Source organism: Xenia sp. Carnegie-2017, unplaced genomic scaffold (assembly GCF_021976095.1).
Source record: "Xenia sp. Carnegie-2017 unplaced genomic scaffold, XeniaSp_v1 HiC_scaffold_4, whole genome shotgun sequence".
In the NCBI taxonomy this organism is placed as follows: Eukaryota; Metazoa; Cnidaria; class Anthozoa; order Malacalcyonacea; family Xeniidae; genus Xenia; species Xenia sp. Carnegie-2017.
In genome coordinates, this window is record NW_025813504.1 from 1,368,361 (window position 1) to 1,389,536 (window position 21,176).

General features: G+C 37.4%; 2 protein-coding genes across 2 annotated transcripts; one reads left to right on the plus strand and one right to left on the minus strand.

The window, feature by feature from the left end:
- Nucleotides 1–8,545: 8,545 nt before the first annotated feature.
- On the minus strand, nucleotides 8,546–8,980 carry LOC124455836 (Golgi-associated plant pathogenesis-related protein 1-like). Its single transcript, XM_047006454.1, has one exon. The coding sequence runs from the start codon at nucleotides 8,978–8,980 to the stop codon at nucleotides 8,546–8,548; it is 435 nt and encodes a 144-aa protein (XP_046862410.1).
- A 6,735-nt stretch (nucleotides 8,981–15,715) lies between these two features.
- On the plus strand, nucleotides 15,716–16,807 carry LOC124455837 (cytochrome P450 1A1-like). The gene is made up of 2 exons (XM_047006455.1): nucleotides 15,716–16,330; nucleotides 16,421–16,807. The coding sequence occupies exons 1-2, from the start codon at nucleotides 15,716–15,718 to the stop codon at nucleotides 16,805–16,807; spliced, it is 1,002 nt and encodes a 333-aa protein (XP_046862411.1).
- The last annotated feature ends 4,369 nt before the right edge of the window (nucleotides 16,808–21,176 follow it).

Below are 21,176 nucleotides of genomic sequence, written 5' to 3' on the forward strand. Positions count from 1 at the left end.
TTGTTATCGTATTTATCGCGATATTATCGAATATCGTGATAATTTCCTAAAAAATAATCATGAGATGATTTTATTGATAATCGTCCAACGCTATTTATGATCATCTTATGTTGTATGGAAGTTATCGAATTTCTACTTTAAATATCGTGCTTGTATTCGAACTTTGCTCTCAGTAACGTATCATACCCTCATAGTTGGTTGTGCTTTGTAAATCATCTGCATTGTTTCTTTAGAAATCTGTTGTTTTAATACAGTTAGTAAAGACTATTTATATAGCAAGACAAATTTGCAGGCTTTCTATGTTAATTGGTGCACGGTTGTTTTCGTTGCAGGGCTTAACATTTGGTTACCTGCAAGGGAAAATTTTCCCAAATGCTTCGAAAATCTGGTCTGTAAGGACGTGTGGCTTAATCCACGAACAAGGAATTGCAGCTGCGTTCCGTTTACCGCAAACGTTCACTAGCCTCACGTGTGTATATTTCATCAAATCATTGTTTTCGAAAATCTTTTTCAAATCTTTGAAAGTTTTTTACAAATCTTTAAAACCTTTAAAATATTTTACAAACTTTTGTTTAGCCTTTGAAAATTTTTGTTTTGCTCGAATCTACGAGATAGTTACACATCAAAAAAGGCTTTCTTTCCCGCGTATTTCACCAAATAACACGTCGCTTCCTCGACAACACCTTTTTCATAAAACCTCCGGTCATTACTGCTCACAAAAAATCCATCTACTTCTGTCTTTTTTTCACAGGTATGCACTCTATTTAAATACACACATAAACAAATCGCCTTAGTGCTGCCGCTTTTCCGCATGTACTAATCAAATTTGTTTTCCACCTTTGTTAACGTATATTTTCTTTCTCCCCTTTAAGGAAAAAGTTCTCGAACCTCAGAGATTGGATGTTGTGTGTTCATTAAAGTGTTATAGTTGTACGTTTTGTATGTGGGTCAAATCACACGTGATTTACACGTCGGATTTTCGTAGCACATGAGAATATCTCCATTTGAAGGTAACCAAACGTAACGCCTTGCGTTATCGAGCATTTTTCCTAACATAAACATGTCTGGAGATACCCCCAACATGGACGACTTTGAAAGAATTTCCTCTTCTCACGATTCATACAAACTCTCCCTTAATGAGAACCTCATAGTCAATAGCTACAAGTTTTCACTTATCGACAGTATAGTAAAAATACAGTAGAGCAAGTCCATTGAATTTTTTGTGTTACGTATATCTCATTGCGCGTATGATTACTATGGCAAGTTTCTCAGCAAAGTGGACCTTTGGTATGTTTCCTTTACTATTACTTAACACCTGTCCAAGGCAGTTCTATTCAACTCTTTTAATTTCACTATATTTTGCTTCCTAACTTCGTAATTTATATAATCTATTTGACACCGTCTCATTTTGTATTCTAACACCTTATGTAAATATGATTATTTCTCATAATATCCTATTAAGCATGCAATGCTACCCAACCTTCCGATTTGTTAAATACGGCCATATAATGCAGCGGATGTTGAGTTTTATTTTATGTTTTTCTACGTGTTTCTGTGCACCTGTTCACTTCAGAATTGTTTTATTATTGATGAGGAATATTTACTCTAAACGTCCCTAATGAATATTTTGATGAGAAAATACGTCAGTAAACGTCCCTGTGATAGCAAGAGGACACCATATTATTACATAGTTAAATGTTGTTAATGACTTAATGTTGACAAGACCATATACAGTCTCTCAGATCTATAACAATTCAAACCAGCGGTTCATAACAGGTAATTTTACAAATAAATCTAGACAAATTTCGAAAAACAAACACCAAAAAATTTGAAAACAAAAAGAAAACAGGAGAGAATGCCAACTTTTACAAAACAGCGAGGACAAAAAAGTAAAGAAAGGCTTCGTTTCAGTTTAAATAATACTTTATAATAAACTTTTTATTAATTTGTTTATTCGCTCTTCGAGCCTGCGAGGTCTGCACATAAAGAATTAAATGATCCGATATTTCTCTTTAAAGACTTCCCAATTAGTAAAGGCCTTATATTACAACTAATTTTAATTTGGTATTTCAAAATTTATGTGTTTGTACATGCTTTTCCTTCCACCTGTTCACATCAAAACGTAGGCTTAACAACAACACTTTACAGCTAATTAACATAGCTAAGTTACGAAGAAAATTGTAAAAATTGCCTAAATTAAATCATCCTATCTAGTTTTAGTATAGTTTGATATAATATCACAAAGTGGCCGTCCAATGCATAAACTAAAAGTTTGTCATATACCAAATTATAATTGAAATCCAAATGATGTTGTTTTTGATTCTTTATGCTGAACTCAATCGCTTGAACATTATTTAATAATTACGTCATTATTCTTGAAGCGATGTTTTTCTTGTCATTTCTCACTGTATTTTCGCTGCTGTCGTATTGTGTCTATTGTTTAAGCAAACACCTGTAGGCAATAAAGTTACAGCTGGTATTACGATGTAAATTTTACTGTATAGTTCGGTCCGACACAATTTGTTGTATTTAGGGCCTAAAATTTTGCTAATGACTGTCAGCAAAATTGAATTTACTGTTGGTAAAGTTGATAGTCAAAAACTTAAAATACGTTTTATATTGTAACAATACAATTTTTCGACATTGAGCACTTGAAGTCATTAACTTGCTTTGCCGTGTTTGCCCACATTAGATGCATTATTTGTGCTTCGTTGCTTCGTAGCTATAAACAGAGGTAATTCTCTGTGTTTATGAAAGTGTTGTTGACGAAACGTACAGCTTTGTCTCGAAGGCTACCACGCGAACGGTCAATAGAAACGTACAAAACGGATGATGTGTTTTCAAATAATGAATTAGAAATAACAACATCAAAGATATCTACTTTTTTTTGCAGCGGCTCAAGTCGAAGTATTGCTCCTGTGCAACGGTTGTCTTTTAGTGTTAGGTTATTTAGAAGAATAAGCGTTTGCTTTCGTTTCTTCACGAACTTGTTCCCTTGATATAAAGCGTATTTCCTGCTTTAGTTCCAGTGCATATTCCAAAATGATCTGTGAATTTGCTGCTTACAATTGTGACATTACTATAGACTGCCATTGGCAATATTTGTAGAAGCGATCCGCACATTTTCTTTTGCTCGCCATGAAAATGACAGTTTGACACGAAAACGGTCGTATGTTGAACGTAGAGTGTCTTTTTTTCCATAAATGTTCGAAGGGAGACAGGACTGGCGCGAAACGTACTGTCGACAAGATGTGCTGTTAGATTTAGACAACTCATTGACGCCGATGGGTACGTACGACCATAAAAAGAACTCTTGAGGATCGTGATGGAACAATCGTGAGCTGATTTTGCTGCGATTGCTGTATTGGAAACTCGGAAAACGCAGTTCCTGATGTAAAGTGCGAATCTTGATCGTTTGTCGCAGCGAATGACCGAGTTTGAAGATATCAGAATCATATTCGTCGTGTTTATGTTGATCTTTTAATTCAGTGATGGTATTTTGAATAATTGAGCTCCTCTTTTGCATTCAATTGTCGGTTTGCCTTTGTGACCTATGAACGTTAGGGACTTGTTAAGATATGTAACTGTTCTTGAATCTTGGCATTCGTCATATGGCTTGTGCGCATATTCAATGAGAATCTTCTCACCAGGCCTTGCAATCGTTATGGCGTGTCTGATCGTTCGACAAGGACGATTTCTATAACCACACGATGGAAAATCTGCGCCATTTTGACTGACGAACAATGATTTTGAAAGTACACTTTGACAAGCTAAAGAAGGAAATTCGACTATAAACGCTCTATCTCATCATTTGTTCTTGTAAGAACTCTTTAGGAAATTGCTAAATGAAATTTGACAGTCTATTTTTACTTATTCGAAAAAACTTTGTTTTATGAAAGTTGATATGATTTAAGTTGAAACCAAGTATTTGTTTGCGTAGAGACAAGTCTCATGCAAACACGAGTTACGTATTAAAATATCATTGAACAAAGAATCTAAAATGTCCATTTGCTGTTTTAGCATCAATCTCATCATTTGTTCTTGTAAGAACTCTTTAGGAAATTGCTAAATGAAATTTGACAGTGTATTTTTACTCATTCGAAAAAACTTTGTTTTGTAAGAAGGTGGTTCGATATTTTGGAACGATATTTTGGGTGCTTCCGGCGTGCGGAACCACGATGGGGAGACAGGTTAGAAGTGTAGAGGGCGTACTGTGACCGTTTGATGAATGTAGAGAATGAGTGGAATGGAGAAGTTGAAGCGGATGAAGTTTTGGGGCCGTGGGAAACAGTGACTGTTGATGAGGTGGCGGCGGCTCTGCGCAAGATGAAGAAAGGAAAGGCGACGGGACCGAGTGAAGTGGGTAGCGAAATGTTGGACAATGAACTATGCGTGAGAGAGTTGTGTAATGTAGCGAACGAGGTTTTGAGGGGCTTAAAGATGCCGAGTACATGGAGAAAGAGTCTAGTGGTGCCGCTGCAAAGTGAAAGGAGGACGGTATGGGGAATTACAGGACTATTAAGCTGATGGAGCATGCGTTGAACATAGTAGAGAGTGTTTGAAAGAAGGTTGAGGAAGTTGTTCGGATGGGGAAGAGCAGTATGGATTCATACCGTGGAGAGGAACGACGGATGCGTGTTTTGTGTTGAGGCAGCTGCAGGAGAAATTTTTGGAGAAGGACAGAGAATTGTATATGGTGTTTGTAGATTTGGAGAAGGCGTTTGATAGAGTTCCGAGAAAGGTGATCGAGTACGCGCTGCGTAAGAAAGGTGTGACAGAAAATATGGTTCGGGCAGTTATGGAGACTTATGAAGATGTAGAGGCGGTGGTTACGGAGGAAGGTGTTAGATCTGGTATTTTTGAGGTAAAAGTTGGTGTTCATCAAGGTTCAGTCTTGTCGCCGTTACTGTTTGCTTGTGTGATGGATGTACTGACAGAGGAAGTGAGAAGAAAAGAAGGATGCTGGTCTTTGTTGTATGCAGATGACATTGTCTTGGTGGCGGAATCGAAGCAGAAAGTCCTGGAATGGTACCGAGAATGGAAAACGGCAATAGAAGTCAAGGGACTGAAAGTGAATGAGGCAAAGACGAAGGGCATGAGATGCTCGAGGCAGGTGGAGGTGGAAGTGATGAAATGGAATGACATGGAAAGAGTGGAGGATTGAATGGTGGAAATGGATGGAAGGAAGGATGAATGGAATGGAGTGGAAGGACAAGGAAAATGATTGTGGAGGAAACAGTGGAGAATGGAAAGTGGGAAAACGGAAGCAGAAGGTTGAAAGGAAAATAGCAGAGTAGGGCGGAGAAGGAAGGTGTCGACGGAAAGGAGAATGCTTAGGATGATGTGTGGTGTAACGTTGATGGATAGGATTCGAAGTGAAGAGATTAGAAAGAGTTGGTGTTGAGTGTATCGAGAATTGGGTAAGGCGCCAGCGTTTGAGGTGGTTTGGGCATGTGGAAAGGAGGGAAGAAAGTGCTGAAATTCGTAGAACGTTGCATATGAATGTTGATGGAGTCCGCAAACGAGGTAGACCGAGAAAGAGATGGATGGATGCTGTGAACAGTGATATGAAGGAGATATGGCGAGATAGAGAGTTTGGCGTAGAATTCATGGACACAATGGCGATTAATGGTATACAAATGGTTTGTTTGTTTGGAAAGGTAAAGGGAAATTCTAGGGGGGACTATGTGTGGGAAGGACGGTTACTTTCGAGAATGAGCGCCAGTTTTAATTCACTGGGATGATTACGTTGTGGTCAAGGCAAAAGAAACTGCTTAGTTAGGGTTGATGTATTTTAGCTACGAAGTAATTGTTTTATTACTGAGTGTAATGAAATATGTTTAAGTTAGTCACGGTTGAAGCATCGAGCGCCGTTTTGTGAAAGTTGATATGATTTAAGTTGAAACCAAGTATTTGTTTGTGTAGAGACAAGTCTCATGCAAACACGAGTTACGTATTAAAAAATCATTGAATAAAGAATCTAAAATGTCCGTTTGCTGTTTTTGCATCAACTGTGGCGTCATCAACATTATTTCAAATCATAGTAACTTCAAGACAAATGAACTTCGGGACAATTCGAGTGAATTTCTACCGAAAAGTGTTCACTTGTTCGTGATGATTTAAATTCCAAAACTTACCCAGATCGAATACACTGAAGCAGAACATGACAGAAAACCTCCAACTCATAGCCATTTTTGCGAAAAACTTTTCAAACGAAGAGAATGATGAAGTAAAAACGTAGAAACGATGGACGTGGAATGAAGTGGGAATCCTTGCATTGGTCTTATATTAAATAAATCTGTGCGGGCAGCAAACGTCGGTTTAATATCAATAATCATGTCTTGAAATGACAGGTGTTAGTTTACACGGGGTTGGTGGGGCGAACGCTTCTACTTCCTCCTTTAGTTTCTCTTTTTTTTTCAATCGTATTTTTGCCCGACTTTTGAGTATGAAAACATGCGCTTAAGTTGTGTAATCAATGTCTTCAACTAATTTTGCAGGGATGCAATGCACTTTTATGTTCTGTTTATATATTTTAGACTCTTGAGAATGACTGTTGTTGTTGGTGTTGACTGACGTTTCGACATCCTTAGATGAAGATGACTCCCGCTAAGGTTGTCGAAACTTTAGTCATTATTCAACAACAAGGGTCCTTCTCAGGACTCTACTAACCTGGACGATCTACATCCACAAACAAGTAGCTATACCCCCCGGTTCAAACCATGTACTATATATTTTAGACTCTTGGATTAAGTGCGACGACGATAAAATAACGCACATTACTGAAGAAGATGTTTTGAAATCATCCGGGGGAGGTAAGATCATCTTCTGCCTAAGTTTTAATGGTGATTGTCATTGTGTTAGGTATTTGCTGCTGAAGTTTTAGTTGAATTTAGAGGAAGGCTTCTTTGAAAATTTTATCAATGCTTTATGATCATGTTTTTGCTCCTTTTTGTGTTTGGGTTAGAGCCTCTCAATGATATTGCAATTTTTATATATATTGCAATCAATATCGTATCACAATGTCTAAACATTCTTTCAAATATAATGTTACCTTTCTTCATGCCGACTAAAACTTTTCAGCTAGGAAAAGACTTATTTTGCGTGGGTTTCATCGGCAATTGAGACGTTGAAACGAAAGCGAAACAAACTCTCGAGCATGTGCAACCCTCGACCTTCGGTCTCGGGCTTGCACTGATCTTCTCTCGAGTTCTCCCAAAGGTCTCCTCGGTTTTCATAAGCCTGTGTAAACACAGTAAAAATCTTTTATTTCTTAAATAATTTTAATCTAGTCTATTTTAATACATCATTTGCTCATCATTGGAGCACATTGAACATTCCATTACACGCTTTGACTTATCAATAGTCATTTAGAAAATTCATTAGCGCAAAAGAATAATCAAGAGCACTATTCGAAAATCAATATTTATTTATACCGCATAACTATAGGGAATATTCAAGTAGCATTAACGTGCATTCCATAAAATCAAATAAACATTTATATACTTTGCACGAAAGACGTCTTTCCCAACAGAAATAGTCTATCGCACATAGTCTTCTACAATTGCAACACCCCACTTCTATGTCATAGAAAATAGCTTTGATTTTATTTGAATGTCTGCTTTATTTTAATGATCCTTGGTTAAGGCTGTTTCTTCTTTAGGTGACTGGCATTGTGCATATGTGTTGCTATACGGGCCGAGAAGAATAGAAATCATTAAAGAATCTTCGTGATCACGTGATCTTAAGAAGAAGTGGATTTTGTACCTTTAAAGAATGCGGTATTGTGCCGTTATGTCTATGGGTTGATATCATCTTAAAATCTCCTGTTGAGTAATTTGTTTCAAATCAACACTTCAGTATTTTCTTCAGTGTCATCGAGACAGTTAAGTTTATACGCTAGCCAATTGACAATTGTCAAAAAAGATTTGTATTTTAAAAATTTGATTATTTGTACTTGGAGAAATTACGTTTTTTGATTTTTTACAAATTCATTTTGATGAAGGCATGCAAATAGTAACTTATTTTTTTTAAATGGCGAACGACAAAGTTTTGCTTTTACTTTTGCTTTTCTTGTCTTTCAAAAACAGGTAAGCAATTCTTTTATCATTTAGTGTTTACAAATACATATGTTGTATGTTTAAAGTTTTCATTCGTTGATACTCTCTCAAACACAAAGATTTTGTAAAAATCACGGAATGTTGGATATAGAAACTTGACTATGAGCAATTGTAAACCATGTGTTAAATCGTTTGTTATCCATCTCAGCTCTCATCTATATAGACATCATACATTAGTATCCTTGTATATCTTTTATTATCCATATAGATCGGTATATATCTCTATAAATATAATTTACTATCTATATATATCAGTATATATCTCTATAAATATAATTTACTATCCACATATATATCAGTATATATCTCTATAAATATAATTTACTATCCATATATATATCAGTATATATCTCCATAAATATAATTTACTATCCATATATACATCAGTATATATCTTCATAAATATTATTTACTATCCATATATATCAGTATACATCTCTATAAACATTATTTACTTTACCAGGTTTTCTAACATTTTCACGCACTTCAATAAGTGTATTTCCAGCCGGATTATACAAAGCAACCACGTACAAATCGTGAATAAGTAAACCATTTCTCTCTGCGCAACCAATTCCTAGCTGTTTGCTCTTCTTCCAGATGACTTGTGTAAAAGGTGATGTGTCCTTGCTAATTTGGGGCGATGAAAAGCTGAAATAACGTCCTTCATTGTACCATCGCTTGATGGCCTCTTGCACACCATAGTTGCAACGGTAGGGTACGTTGGACAGTTTAATGGTGTTTTCGCCGTATGTTCCATAATTTGCAACATTTGACCTTTTCTTCAGTTTATTACTAGAGGTATTTAGTTCCAGGATTTCATCTCGTATTAGGGTATTTTTGTCGGCTAGTTGGCGGGACATGTTTTTAGCAACTGCAGCAAGTGCATTGAGCTCTTAACAATATGGCGGCGGTAGAAGTTCAAATGGACTTGCTCGAAATAAGCCGGATCATACGAGATATAACAGATATACATGCGATTAAATTGATAAAAGAAGAAGCCCTTTTGATGTTTGATGGTCAACGATTAAAGTGGACAGGTGACCTGACATCTTTGCGAAATTTTGTCGAAAACACCGTCGGATTGGTGGGCATTTGGAAATCGCCCGGAGGTAAATCAAAAAAGTTTGTTAGCAGCGATCTAGATTTGATTATAACTTGGTACCCGGGCAAGCTAAGTACAATGTCTTTTAATGGAAAGGACGGAGAATCATTTAAGAATTTGTTGATAAGCGTCTTGGAGTCCTCAAGCGCTAACTTGTCTGAAGTACAAGATAAGATTAACACCGATATTGAAAATAAGCATGAATCTGCTGAGCAAACTATACGTGAAAGCTGTGAGACACGGGGCGAACTTGCTAAATCTGAAACGCGAAATTTGCCTGTATCGGCTTTTGACCAGTCGACAATCGAGGAGTTACAGGACTTTATTGATAGTTCCTTTCAAAAACTTTCCTCACAAACAAATAAAGACGATTTAACGGAATCTCTTATCGGCGCAACTCCATGTCGAGCCGGAGACGCTGAAACATCCTTAGAGGACAAGTTTGATGAGTTTAAAAATCAAATTGAATTAACGGTGTTTAAAATGGTGGCAAAAATTTCAGAACAAAAGCAAGTCATACTTAGAAACAAGCAAGATATATGCAAATTGACAACAGAAAATTTGAATCTGAAGTCACGCTTAACAAAGATGGAAAGTGAAGTGCTTGTTTTGTCACATGCCACGCAAACTATTAAACCAAAAATTCCTTTAATTGACGAAACGACTACATCGCAAAACAATGTGCCCTTAATTTGTAATGCAAAACCTGCTAATCTCGAAACAAGCGTAGGCGTGCAGGACTCAGTAAAATCCCCTGCAGCAGGTCAAGGCTGCAAGAGTAGAAAAACGACTCAAGTTCAAATTGATAAACAGCTTATTGAGTATCGACGAAAGCAACAAAGCAAATATCAGAAAGATTTCCCTAGTAATGAATGCTTAAATCAACTTGAGTCCCAATTACATGAATATCAATGCAAGCAGCGGAATAATTATCAAAGCTGTAAAGTCAGCGAAACGATTAACACTCAAAACCAGCAGGCGCAAAGAAATGAAATTCCTAGCAACGAACTTGTCTCTAAGAATACCGAGCATCAACGAAAACATCAGAGCAACTTTAATTCTGAAGTAGATAAAGACTTAAAAATCACACGAAGTGATAGAGTAATGAAGCGAGTACATTCGACCGCACCAGGCCATAAACAAACCCATTTTTGGCATCGTCAGTCGTTCCAACGACGCCCTTATCACCAATAATTCCATCAACAAGTTCCTTTGCAGAATCGTCAGTTGACTTCTTGGCATCTTCAGCATCGTTATTCCCATCAACAGAAATTACCAATGGAATTCAGCCTGACGAAAGAATTCAGAGAGGAACAACAAAAGTCTTGGAGAGAATACCTGTGCTATGTAAAAAGGCGACAGCCAACAACACCAACACGATCAATTTATAGTGAAAGACATTTTTAAAGAAAAGAAGATAGTACATTAGAGTGTTGTTTGTCTATCACACAATCGCTTGAGTTCGTTCGAACAATACCTACACTAGTAAGATCGTCTCTTAATCCAAGCGATCATTATAACTTACGTTCCCGTTGCAGACCGTCTGGTCATAACAAAAGCAATTGTATTATTATTCCAAGAGTATCCTTTAAACGTTGTGGATCACCAAATGTATTTGTACCATCCATAATGTTGTCTAATATCATGTCGCTGGCCCCAAAAATCGATGAATTACATGCGTACATTGCCAGTTCAAGTGTGGATATTCTATGCATCGTGGAAACTTGGTTGCAAAGTCATATTGATGATAACATTGTTTCGCTACCCGGATATAATTTAATTAGACGCGATAGACGTGAACGCATTCATGGTGGTGTTTGCGTCTATATTCGAAATACAATTAACTTTAGCATCCTGCAAGACCTTTTAACAAATGAGTTCGAAGCATTATGGTTAGATCTAAGACTGACCCGCTTACCAAGAGGTGTGTCCAATATTATTTTATGTAATTTGTACCACCCACCGGGGGGCGAATGATGAGGCTATGATCAATTATCTTTTTGAATCACTACAAACAGTTGAAACAAAATTTCCAAATTGTGGGATAATTATCTCGGGCGATTTTAACAAATTGAACGTTCGTCTGCTAAAGAATAGTTTCCAATTGCGTCAGATCGTAAATTTTCCTACTCGTGACAATAATAAGCTGAATTTGATTTTAACAAATTTGAAAGAATTTTACGATTCTCCAATTAAACGTCCTCCCTTTGGACTATCCGATCATGTCACCGTAGAAGTGCAACAATTAAAAAGATCTGAAAACTCTGGGACTAAAGTAGTGGTAATGTCAAGGGATTTGCGACCATCCAAACGTTCAGCCTTTGGTAAATATTCAGAAGAGGTCAATGTCGAACAGTGGGTAGGAAGAAATAGTGACGACAAAATGAGAAATAGTGATGACAAAATGAAAATGTTAGAGCTCATCATTAACTTTGGTCTTGATTTCCTACTCCCCACAAAAAAGAAGGTGCTGATCACTAATGAGCCTCCTTGGATGACCAAATCGCTAAAACAACTGATCCGCCGAAGGGAAAAAGCTTTTGCACAAAAAGACCTTGACTCTTTCAAGAAATTAAGAAACCAAGTAAACCGAGAAAGAAAATCTTGTCGGAAACGTTTTTACCAAAACAAAGTAGAGCATTTAAAATCGTGTTCATCTGCGAGTTGGTGGAAGGAAATCAAAAAGTTAAGTGGTATTTCACCGTCGGTTTCTTCACAGGAAGATATGATGTCAACCTTGCAAAATATTGATAATGCACTAACACCCTCTGATCATTTTCCTGAGCAACTTGCAAACATGATCAACGAATCCTTTCTAACACCCATGAAAGATTTTAACCCACTGCCCCAACATTTATGCTTTGATAATGAGAATGATGATTTCCCGAGGTTATTACCTGTCACTGAGTTTACTGCTTTCAAGATGTTGTCAGCTCTTAACGCAAGGAAAGCAACTGGCCCAGACGGTATTCCCGCCTGGGTTCTAAAAGAGAATGCTGATTTATTGGCCGCTCCCGTGGCAGATATTATAAACAGCTCCTTTAAAGAGGCCCGGTTACCAGAATCATGGAAAAAAGCAAATATTACACCGATTCCAAAGCAGAAACCTGTACGAGATATTAATAAACACTTAAGGCCTATATCGCTTACTGCGATTGTATCAAAAGTAGCCGAGGAGTTTGTTGTGGAAAATTATGTCAAGCCAGCTGTACTTAAAAAGATAGACTCTAATCAGTATGGGGCAATTCCAAATTCAAGCACAACTATAGCTTTACTTAGTATGTTACAGTCGTGGAATAAAGCAACTGATGGTAACGGGGCGGCCGTGCGTGTGTTGTTATTGGATTTCAAGAAAGCTTTTGATCTGATTGATCATAACTTATTGGTTGAAAACTACGTTCATTTGATATACCGAAATGGGTTCTACACTGGATTATGGATTTCCTCTCCTTCAGGAAACAAAGAGTAAAGCTGAAATTCGATTGCTTTTCAGAGTGGGAACTCGTACCTGCAGGCGTTCCGCAGGGCACAAAATTGGGGCCTTGGCTATTTTGATAATGATTAACGATCTCAAGTTACCAAATAATGAAATGTGGAAATTCGTGGACGATACCACTGTTAGTGAAGTAATTGAGAAAGATCAAACAAGTAACTTACAAAACCAAATGGACACATTAGCGAACAGCATCTCGCGTGATAAGTTCCAGTTAAATGAAACCAAATGTAAAGAGATGCGAATTTGTTTTGGATCTAATACCAATGACCTTCAACCAATTACCATCAATAACATTACACTGGATATTGTCCAACACGCGAAAGTTTTGGGATTGGTTATAGCCAGTAACCTTAAGTGGAACATCCACGTAAATGAAATAATTAAGAAATGCCGTAAACGCCTCTATTATCTTATTCAACTAAAACGAGCAAATATCGAAGTCAAGGAATTGCTCCAATTTTACAAAACGTGTATAAGACCTGTCTTGGAGTATGCTTGCCCAGTGTTCCACAATAGTCTGACATTGTATCTGTCAGATGACCTAGAGTCAGTCCAAAAGCGAGCATTAAAAATAATCCTGCCTCATCAAGAATATGAAAACGCTCTGCAGTTTACTAATTTACAACGCCTTAGCGAAAGGAGGAATGATATAACAACAGCGTTGTTTCAGAAGATAGTAGCAGATTCCTCACATAAGCTTCATGACCTTTTGCCTCCTCGTTTAGAACGTTCAACTATGGAACTTAGGACTCAATCTTCATTCAATACTAACTTTAATACCAAACGTTTTAGAAATAGTTTTATAACTTTTAACTCATTGAAGATGTAATTTAGTTAATTTATTTATGTATGTATTATATGTAATCTTAAACGTATTTCAGCAATATGGCTGCCAGTTTTTAAGAAATAAATCATCTATCTATCTATCTATCTATTGGACCACGTCAAAGGTGGTGAATGATGGAGTAAACGTAGTGCGTTGTGAAGCTGTAGAGCCTTGTTCTCCCATTCTGTACTGTCTGAATTTGTAAAGATATATTATAAATTGTTATTCTATGGCTGTATGCTTTACTATAAACCTTTAATTACCTTAAGACATCGTTTTATTCTTCAATATAAACCTTTAATTACCTTAAGACACCGTTTTATCGTTCACTATAAACTTCTAATTACCTTAAGACACCGTCTTATCGTTCACTATAAACTTCTAATTACCTTAAGACACCGTTTTATCGTTTACTGTAAACTTCTAATTACCTAAAGACACCGTTTTATCGTTCGCTGTAAACTTCTAATTACCTTAAGTCACCGTTTTATCGTTCACTGGAAACTTCTAATTACCTTAAGACACCGTCTTATCGTTCACAATAAACTTCTAATTACCTTAAGACACATTTTTATCGTTCACTATAAGCTTCTAATTACCTTAAGACACATTTTTATCGTTCGCTATAAACTTCTAATTACCTAATTATGAGTACTTAAGGATACACTATACACATGAATACTTGAGGATACACTATACACATGACTACTTGAGGATGCTTAATGTACATAATCTCGTTGCTCAGATACTTGGAGATGAATGTATGTCAGGGGTTTGTTTTTTGCTACCTTTCAAATGTGGGATCATTAAAAGGGTGAGGTGGGGTAAAATAGGTGTGGAGCTGTTGAAGTGGGTACTCGAGGGTACTTGAGGGTACTCTAGTGTACTTGAAGATTTTAATTATGGTGTGTCTATGTTGTGATGTATACGAATTAGAAAATATTTTTGTCTGATCGAATTTTTTTTAACATATGTTATTTGTGCATTTGCGTATTTAGAAAGCTAAGCTTGAGTGAAAGAAATCTGGTGTTAATAAAATGGATGTCGATTCTGACGTAAAGGAATACCAACCATACTCGTTTTCTGATGGTAAGTTACTATAGAATTGGATTTGATAGTTAAGATTAAGAAACTATCGATTGCATGAAGTAGATTCGATTTATTAGGTTTTATTTAAATGTTTTGGAACACAGCCAGTAATTCGCAGTTCATAAAATCATGACGCAAACTGCTTGAAATTTTTGAAATATCTTTTAAAACAAAGATCAAAGAATAATTTGTCTGTTAAATTGTCGGCAGAACGGCCGAATTTTGTGATTCAAGAATACTTTCTGTCATTTCCTCCTTTCAAAAATACATTTAACATATAATGGTTGCAAGACTTGGCAAAAGATTAAAGACGAAATGAAGCGCGCCTCTTTTTAACAAGCAAACACGTTTGTATTTCCAGTCTTATTGGGCTCTCCTAAAGGTTAACATCAAATCTGTTAGTAAAATTATGTCCTTTTGATTGCCCATGATGCAACATTGTGTCGGTCTGGCGTCATCACTTCTGCTTCAATAATGGCTTTGCCACTTTGCCAAAGATTAAGTATGTAACGAAGCGTGTCTATTTAACAAGCGAACGTATTTTATATATTTACAATCTTCTTGCACTGGCATCAAGGTTGACAAAATCTACTTCAGTACACATTTTGTGTAAAACCTTGATTCGTGGCGTAAAAAAGCATTAACGTGGAGCGTTGCCCTCTTTTCGAGGTAAATAATCTAACCGCGTATTGTTGTTATTTCGTTGTGCGCGCAATAAATCGATTATCACAACAATTTGGACACTGTTGACTTCATTTTGGAGAAGTGTTTTGGATAAAGTGAGGAAAATCGTTATTTCCTTTTCAACACTCACTGATAGCGTTTTGAGAATGTTCCATATAAAGGCCTTTAAAATATACGAGTTGAAATCGTTGGGGAGAAGATTATTCACTGCATCGTTTGTTTTCTGAATGAAGTGCTCTCCTGGACGAAGAATTATCTGTACGTTATTGATCTTTTGAAACGTTAGTTTTTTGGCACTCCAAAAAGTGAAACTTTCGGATCACATTGCAATTATCTCGCGTTGGCACGCGTAGACTCACAGAAAACGCTTAACAGCATTTCTGATCTCGTTTTGCGCTATGATCGAAGTATTAGTTGGCATTATTTTGATATATTTTTTCTGGCGACTTCTCTTTTTCTATTGGTCACATTTAACGTCACGTGATCTGCCTCCTGGTCCATTTCCACTTCCCTTTCTGGGAAACTTAAATCTGATTGGTACGACCGTTCACATTGATTTGGCAAAGCTTGCTAAGAAATATGGCGATCTAATGACAATCTACTTCGGAAGCGAGCGTGCGCTTGTCGTGAGAAGCTCGGAAATGGCTCGGGAGGTACTTGTGAATCAATCATTTGTTTTTGGTGGACGACCGTTGAACCTACCTTACGCGGCCATTTTGTTTAGTCACGATGGTAAGAATATCGCTTTTTCGAAAGAAATTTCTCAGCGTTGGAAGAAACAACGTAAAATATTTTATGCTGCTTACAGGACGTTTGGTAATAGTCTTGAAAATAAGGCTTATGACGTCATAAAGGATCTTTTGGCTGACCTGGTAGAAAAAACGGTCACTCCAAGAAACATTCCGCAAGATATATTTCATTGTGTTGCTAACATCATTTGTGCCATAACATTTGGGTTCAAATACGACAAAGATGACCCAGAATTCCATGCTCTCATGAACACTTTTAATGATGTGCATGTTTTTTGATGTGCATGTTTTTTGTATGTTGCCCCTGGCAACCTCATTGATGCCATCCCGTTGCTAAGGAGATTGCCTTTGAAGAGCGTGATTAAACTTAAGTCGGCCACTAATCTTTTGGACACGATTGTTTTGCGAATATACGGGGAGCACGAAACCGCAAATCCAGTGGAAGACTACGATTTGACGCATGCATTTCAAAAGCAATCAGATGACATCATGGATAGTAAGAATAATGACGTCATTTTAACGAAGGAAGAAATAACTTGTATGATAAAAGATATTTTTCTAGCGGGAATTGAAACCTCGACGTCAGTGATCACGTGGGGGCTGTATTTCTTGGCTTTTCATTCAGATATACAAGATCAGATTTACGAAGAGATGATGCAAGTTTTAGGCCCCGATTCTCCCCGACATTTTCCGACCGTCATCGACTACCTTTGCTCTGGGCAAGCATCACAGAAACGTTAAGATATGGGTCTATTGTACCTTTACTTCTACCCCATAGGGCAACATCCGATGCAAAAATTAACGGTTTTCACATTCCTAAAGACACGACTGTAATCGTAAATGCCTTTGCTATTCATAATGACGCAAGAACTTGGCATGACCCGCATGTCTTTAGGCCAGCCCGATTTTTGAATATCTGTGGAAATTATTCGACACCACCGCCTTACTCGACGCTTCCATTCTCGGCAGGCAGTCGCGTTTGTGTCGGAGATACTCTCGCGAAGATGGTTGTGTTCGATGTCATTGCCCGGATATTATATAGTTACCTTATGACATTGGTAAACATGAAGTATCAGAGAGTGGAAGCTGACATGACGAATACAGCTTCTATTCTTAAGCCGAAACATTTGCAAATAGCTCTTGAAAAACGTTGTGTCTAAACATGAAGTATCAGAGAGTGGAAGCTGACATGACGAATACAGCTTCAATTCTTTAGCCGAAACATTTGCAAACAGCTCTTGAAAAATGTTGTGTCGTAAAAACTGACGCAGTTGATGAAACGATAAAATGTCACTTTTACTTTTTTACTTTTGGTTTAATGACCAGTAGATTCATACGTTAAAATCTTTCGTACTTAATTTTGTACATTATCTTGATATAATCTTTTTCTGATATATTTAAAACAATAGTATTGTTCTTTAAATGCATAAATTTCTTTCGAATTACAAAAATTATAAGCAGTGCTCAATTTGTCTTCTGTCACCGTGCATCAAGTACATTACCCCTTCTTATCCTTGCATGTAGTAGATTACCCTCCTTATCCATGCATGAAGTGCATTACCCCCTCTTATCCATGCAAGAATTACATTACCCATTTCATCCATGCGTGTAGTAGATTATCCTCCTCGTCCATGCATGAATTACATTACCCATGCTATTCATGTATGAAGTACCGGATCCCTCGTTATCCATGCATGAACCTTTCTCATCTTTGTTTGATTTTCAGAAATTGGCTCTAATAACAGTGGTTTTTACCAGTTGCAAGCTGTTCTGACTCATCAAGGACGATCATCGTCATCTGGTCATTATATTGCATGGATCAAAGGGTGTAATAGGGAGTAAAGTCTTATATCATTGGACTATAGTTTCTTTCTTCAACCCCATCTGACCTTAGGTACTAAACATATTGCATCGGGGTGATAAACGCCTCGATTCAAACGGTTAAGCACAAAAGATTCGCTAGCTTCGCTTTTGTTTTTATATTGTCAACATATGTCTCGTTGCTGCGAGCTTTTTTCGTAAAGGTCAAGTCCAACGTTACATCAATTTCCTGTGCGTTTTATTTTTCTAAACAAAACCGTTGCAAAACATTTTAATCTATTCGAGATCTTTGTAACAAGTGAAAGAACAACTGCCATTAATATGATAAATATCGGTAAAAGTATTATTATATCTCGTATTGCATCCAACGCGAGGAGTTTCTCCGCATTATAAGAACCGTTACCTTCTTCATGATAAAGAGTCTTGACCAAGGTAATCCCGCATAAAATAACGTGTATAGCTAAAAAGATAGACTCCACGATATTATCGCGTTTGGTCTGAAAGGGGAACACCAGCATGTGACTTATCAAAATCGCCACGCAGATCGTTAAAGCGACCAGCATTCGTATTTTAACATCGTAGAAAAAAGTCAGCACGACAATTAAAACCAGTCTACGAAAGATGAGAAATCCTTCCCACGGTATGCGCGAAGTTGTGGAACATTCATCGGCTTTATAAGGTCTGAATGGACCCTGTAAGACATGAAGTATCCTAGAATTACTGTTCGTACTCTTTGCGGTATTACACTCGATGTTTGTTTCTTCATTGTTCGTGTTTATCTCACATATATCGTGCAATTTATGGCCGTTGTTATGTTGTCCCATTCTCCTGAAACCGCGTATCCTTGTTAATAGATACAGCCAATAGCAGCAGAAGGGTAGAGGGAAGAGGCAAGCCATACAGAAGTTCTTGAAGGTGATCTTTTCAAGTCGTAGAAAGTGCGATCCGAGAACAGGAGCAAGACAAAACGGCAGTATGGATGTTATGAAATATGCCAGGAAAATATATTGATATAGCTGATAACATATAACATTGCCGTTAATGTGGAGAACTTGTTCATCATCCAATGGAACACAATGCAGCAAGGATAAACAGAGTTGAGTGGATGATGCGTACATAAGGAGGGAGATGAGCGTATATGCTGAAGCAATGCGCGCCTCGAAACTTTGGTCTTTTCCGTCGTCTCTTGCATCGGTCTCGATGGAAAACGGGATGTCTCGTGACGTGTAAGATTTAAAGCGTTTACAGACGAAATTCTTTAAAATTGTTGCCGTGAACAGCACGGCAAGAAATGTGAGAAGGACTTAGCCCAGCGAATGAAGGATTGTTTGTTTTGTGACGTCATTAAGGTCACGAATTGGACATTCCAGGAATGGAAATGATGATGAAGTTGAAAATTTCTCCGATCTTATTACGTACTTTCGTCATCGCAGTTTGACGGGATTCAAAATTAGCTGGACTCACCAAGAAACGGCTGATTTGGTAATAGTAGAATACGATCTTCAACATTCCGCTGTTGGTTTCTTTCGAGGAAGTTAAAAAAATTCGCCTGACAAGTCGAATTATTTCTTTATGGTAGAGAAAAAACACTAAATAAACAATACAGTAGCTGAGGCCAAAGAGGATAACATCATAATGACCGCAGTTAGCGTTTGGAATGCATGCTGCAGAAAACAACGATACCGACATGCCATGCGGGCATTCCCCGCAAATTTTACCTTGTCTCTTTCCATGGCAATTACTGTATGTGACGCAGTCATTGCCTTGGCAACAGTAACCGTGTGGGCATCGTATGAAGCGGACTGATTGGTTGACTTAATATACCCAGTAGTTTGGCTTTGCTGTCAGGCGACCATTGTAACATTGACCGCCATTCGCGCAGTCCTGACAATTGATACTGTTGGTGATATTGTTATAAAGTATTGCACGACTTACCGAATAGGTATTCCGCTGACATGGTTTACATTTTACCATGAACTCGTTGCATTCAACGTATGCCTTATTTTTGACCTCGTAGCAATACATCTTTTTGGACATCACATATCCGTAGGGACAAAGGATCTTCAGCTTGTCCTGAAGACGGAAACGACGTACATTATCGGGCTTCGTGAAAATGTACGCGATGACGTTTAGTTCATGTTGAGTCGCGGTGATATTAAACATGTTGTTTTTTTGAAACACCACGAAACCACGAAGTTCTTTTTTTGTGGGAAGATTAGCGTCGAGGACGATGCAGGATTCGAGTTCTCGAAATAACAGTCTATAAACATAACGGCAACACTGTATGAAGCGACGCCAATGACAGCATCGTTGGCTCATTTCCGCCATAGTTATCGATAAACGTGCATTTTGTGAACAGAAATTTTCCAGGATTTAAATGGAGATTGTAAAAACGACTTGAGCGATATTTATGCGTGTTTATGAAAGTGTTGTTGACGAAACGTACAGCTTTGCCTCGAAGGCCACCACGCGAAAGATCAAAATGTACAAAACGGATGATGTGTTTCAAATAACGAATTAGAAACAACAACATCAAAGATATCTACTTTTGCAGCGGCTCAAGTCGAAGTATTGTTCCTGTGCAACGGTTGTCTTTAGTGTAGGTTATTTAGATGAATAAGCGCTTGTTTTCGTTTCTTTGCGAACTTGTTCCCCTTGATATAAAGCGTATTTCCTGTTTTAGTTCCAGTGCATATTCCAAAATGATCTGTGAATTTGCTGCTTACATTTGACATTACTATAGACTGCCATTGGCAATATTTGTAGAAGCGATCCGCACATTTTCTTTGCTCGCCATGAAAATGACAGTTTGACACGAAAACGGTCGTATGTTGAACGTAGAGTGTCTTTTTCCATAAATGTTCGAAGGAGACAGGACTGGCGCGAAACGTACTATCGACAAGATGTGCTGTTAGATTTAGACAACTCATTGACGCCGATTTTACGTACGACCATAAAAGTACTCTTTGAGGATCGTGATGGAACAATCTTGAGCTGATTTTTGCTGCGATTGCTAATTGAAACCTAAATACCAGTTCATGAATAGTTAACAGGGATGAATACATGAGGTGTGAGAGCGGTTACACCCTCAGCTTTAAAATGATCGCTGAAAGACAATATTTGTTGGTTATGATTTGATTTTTATCTTGTGATGGTATTTTGAATAATTGAGCTTCTTTGCATTCAATTGTCATTATTTTGTCATATTGTCATTCTATTGTTAAACTCTGTTAAGTTGTAACTGTTATTGAACTTGGTATTCGTCATTTGGGGAAGTTGAATTTTCATG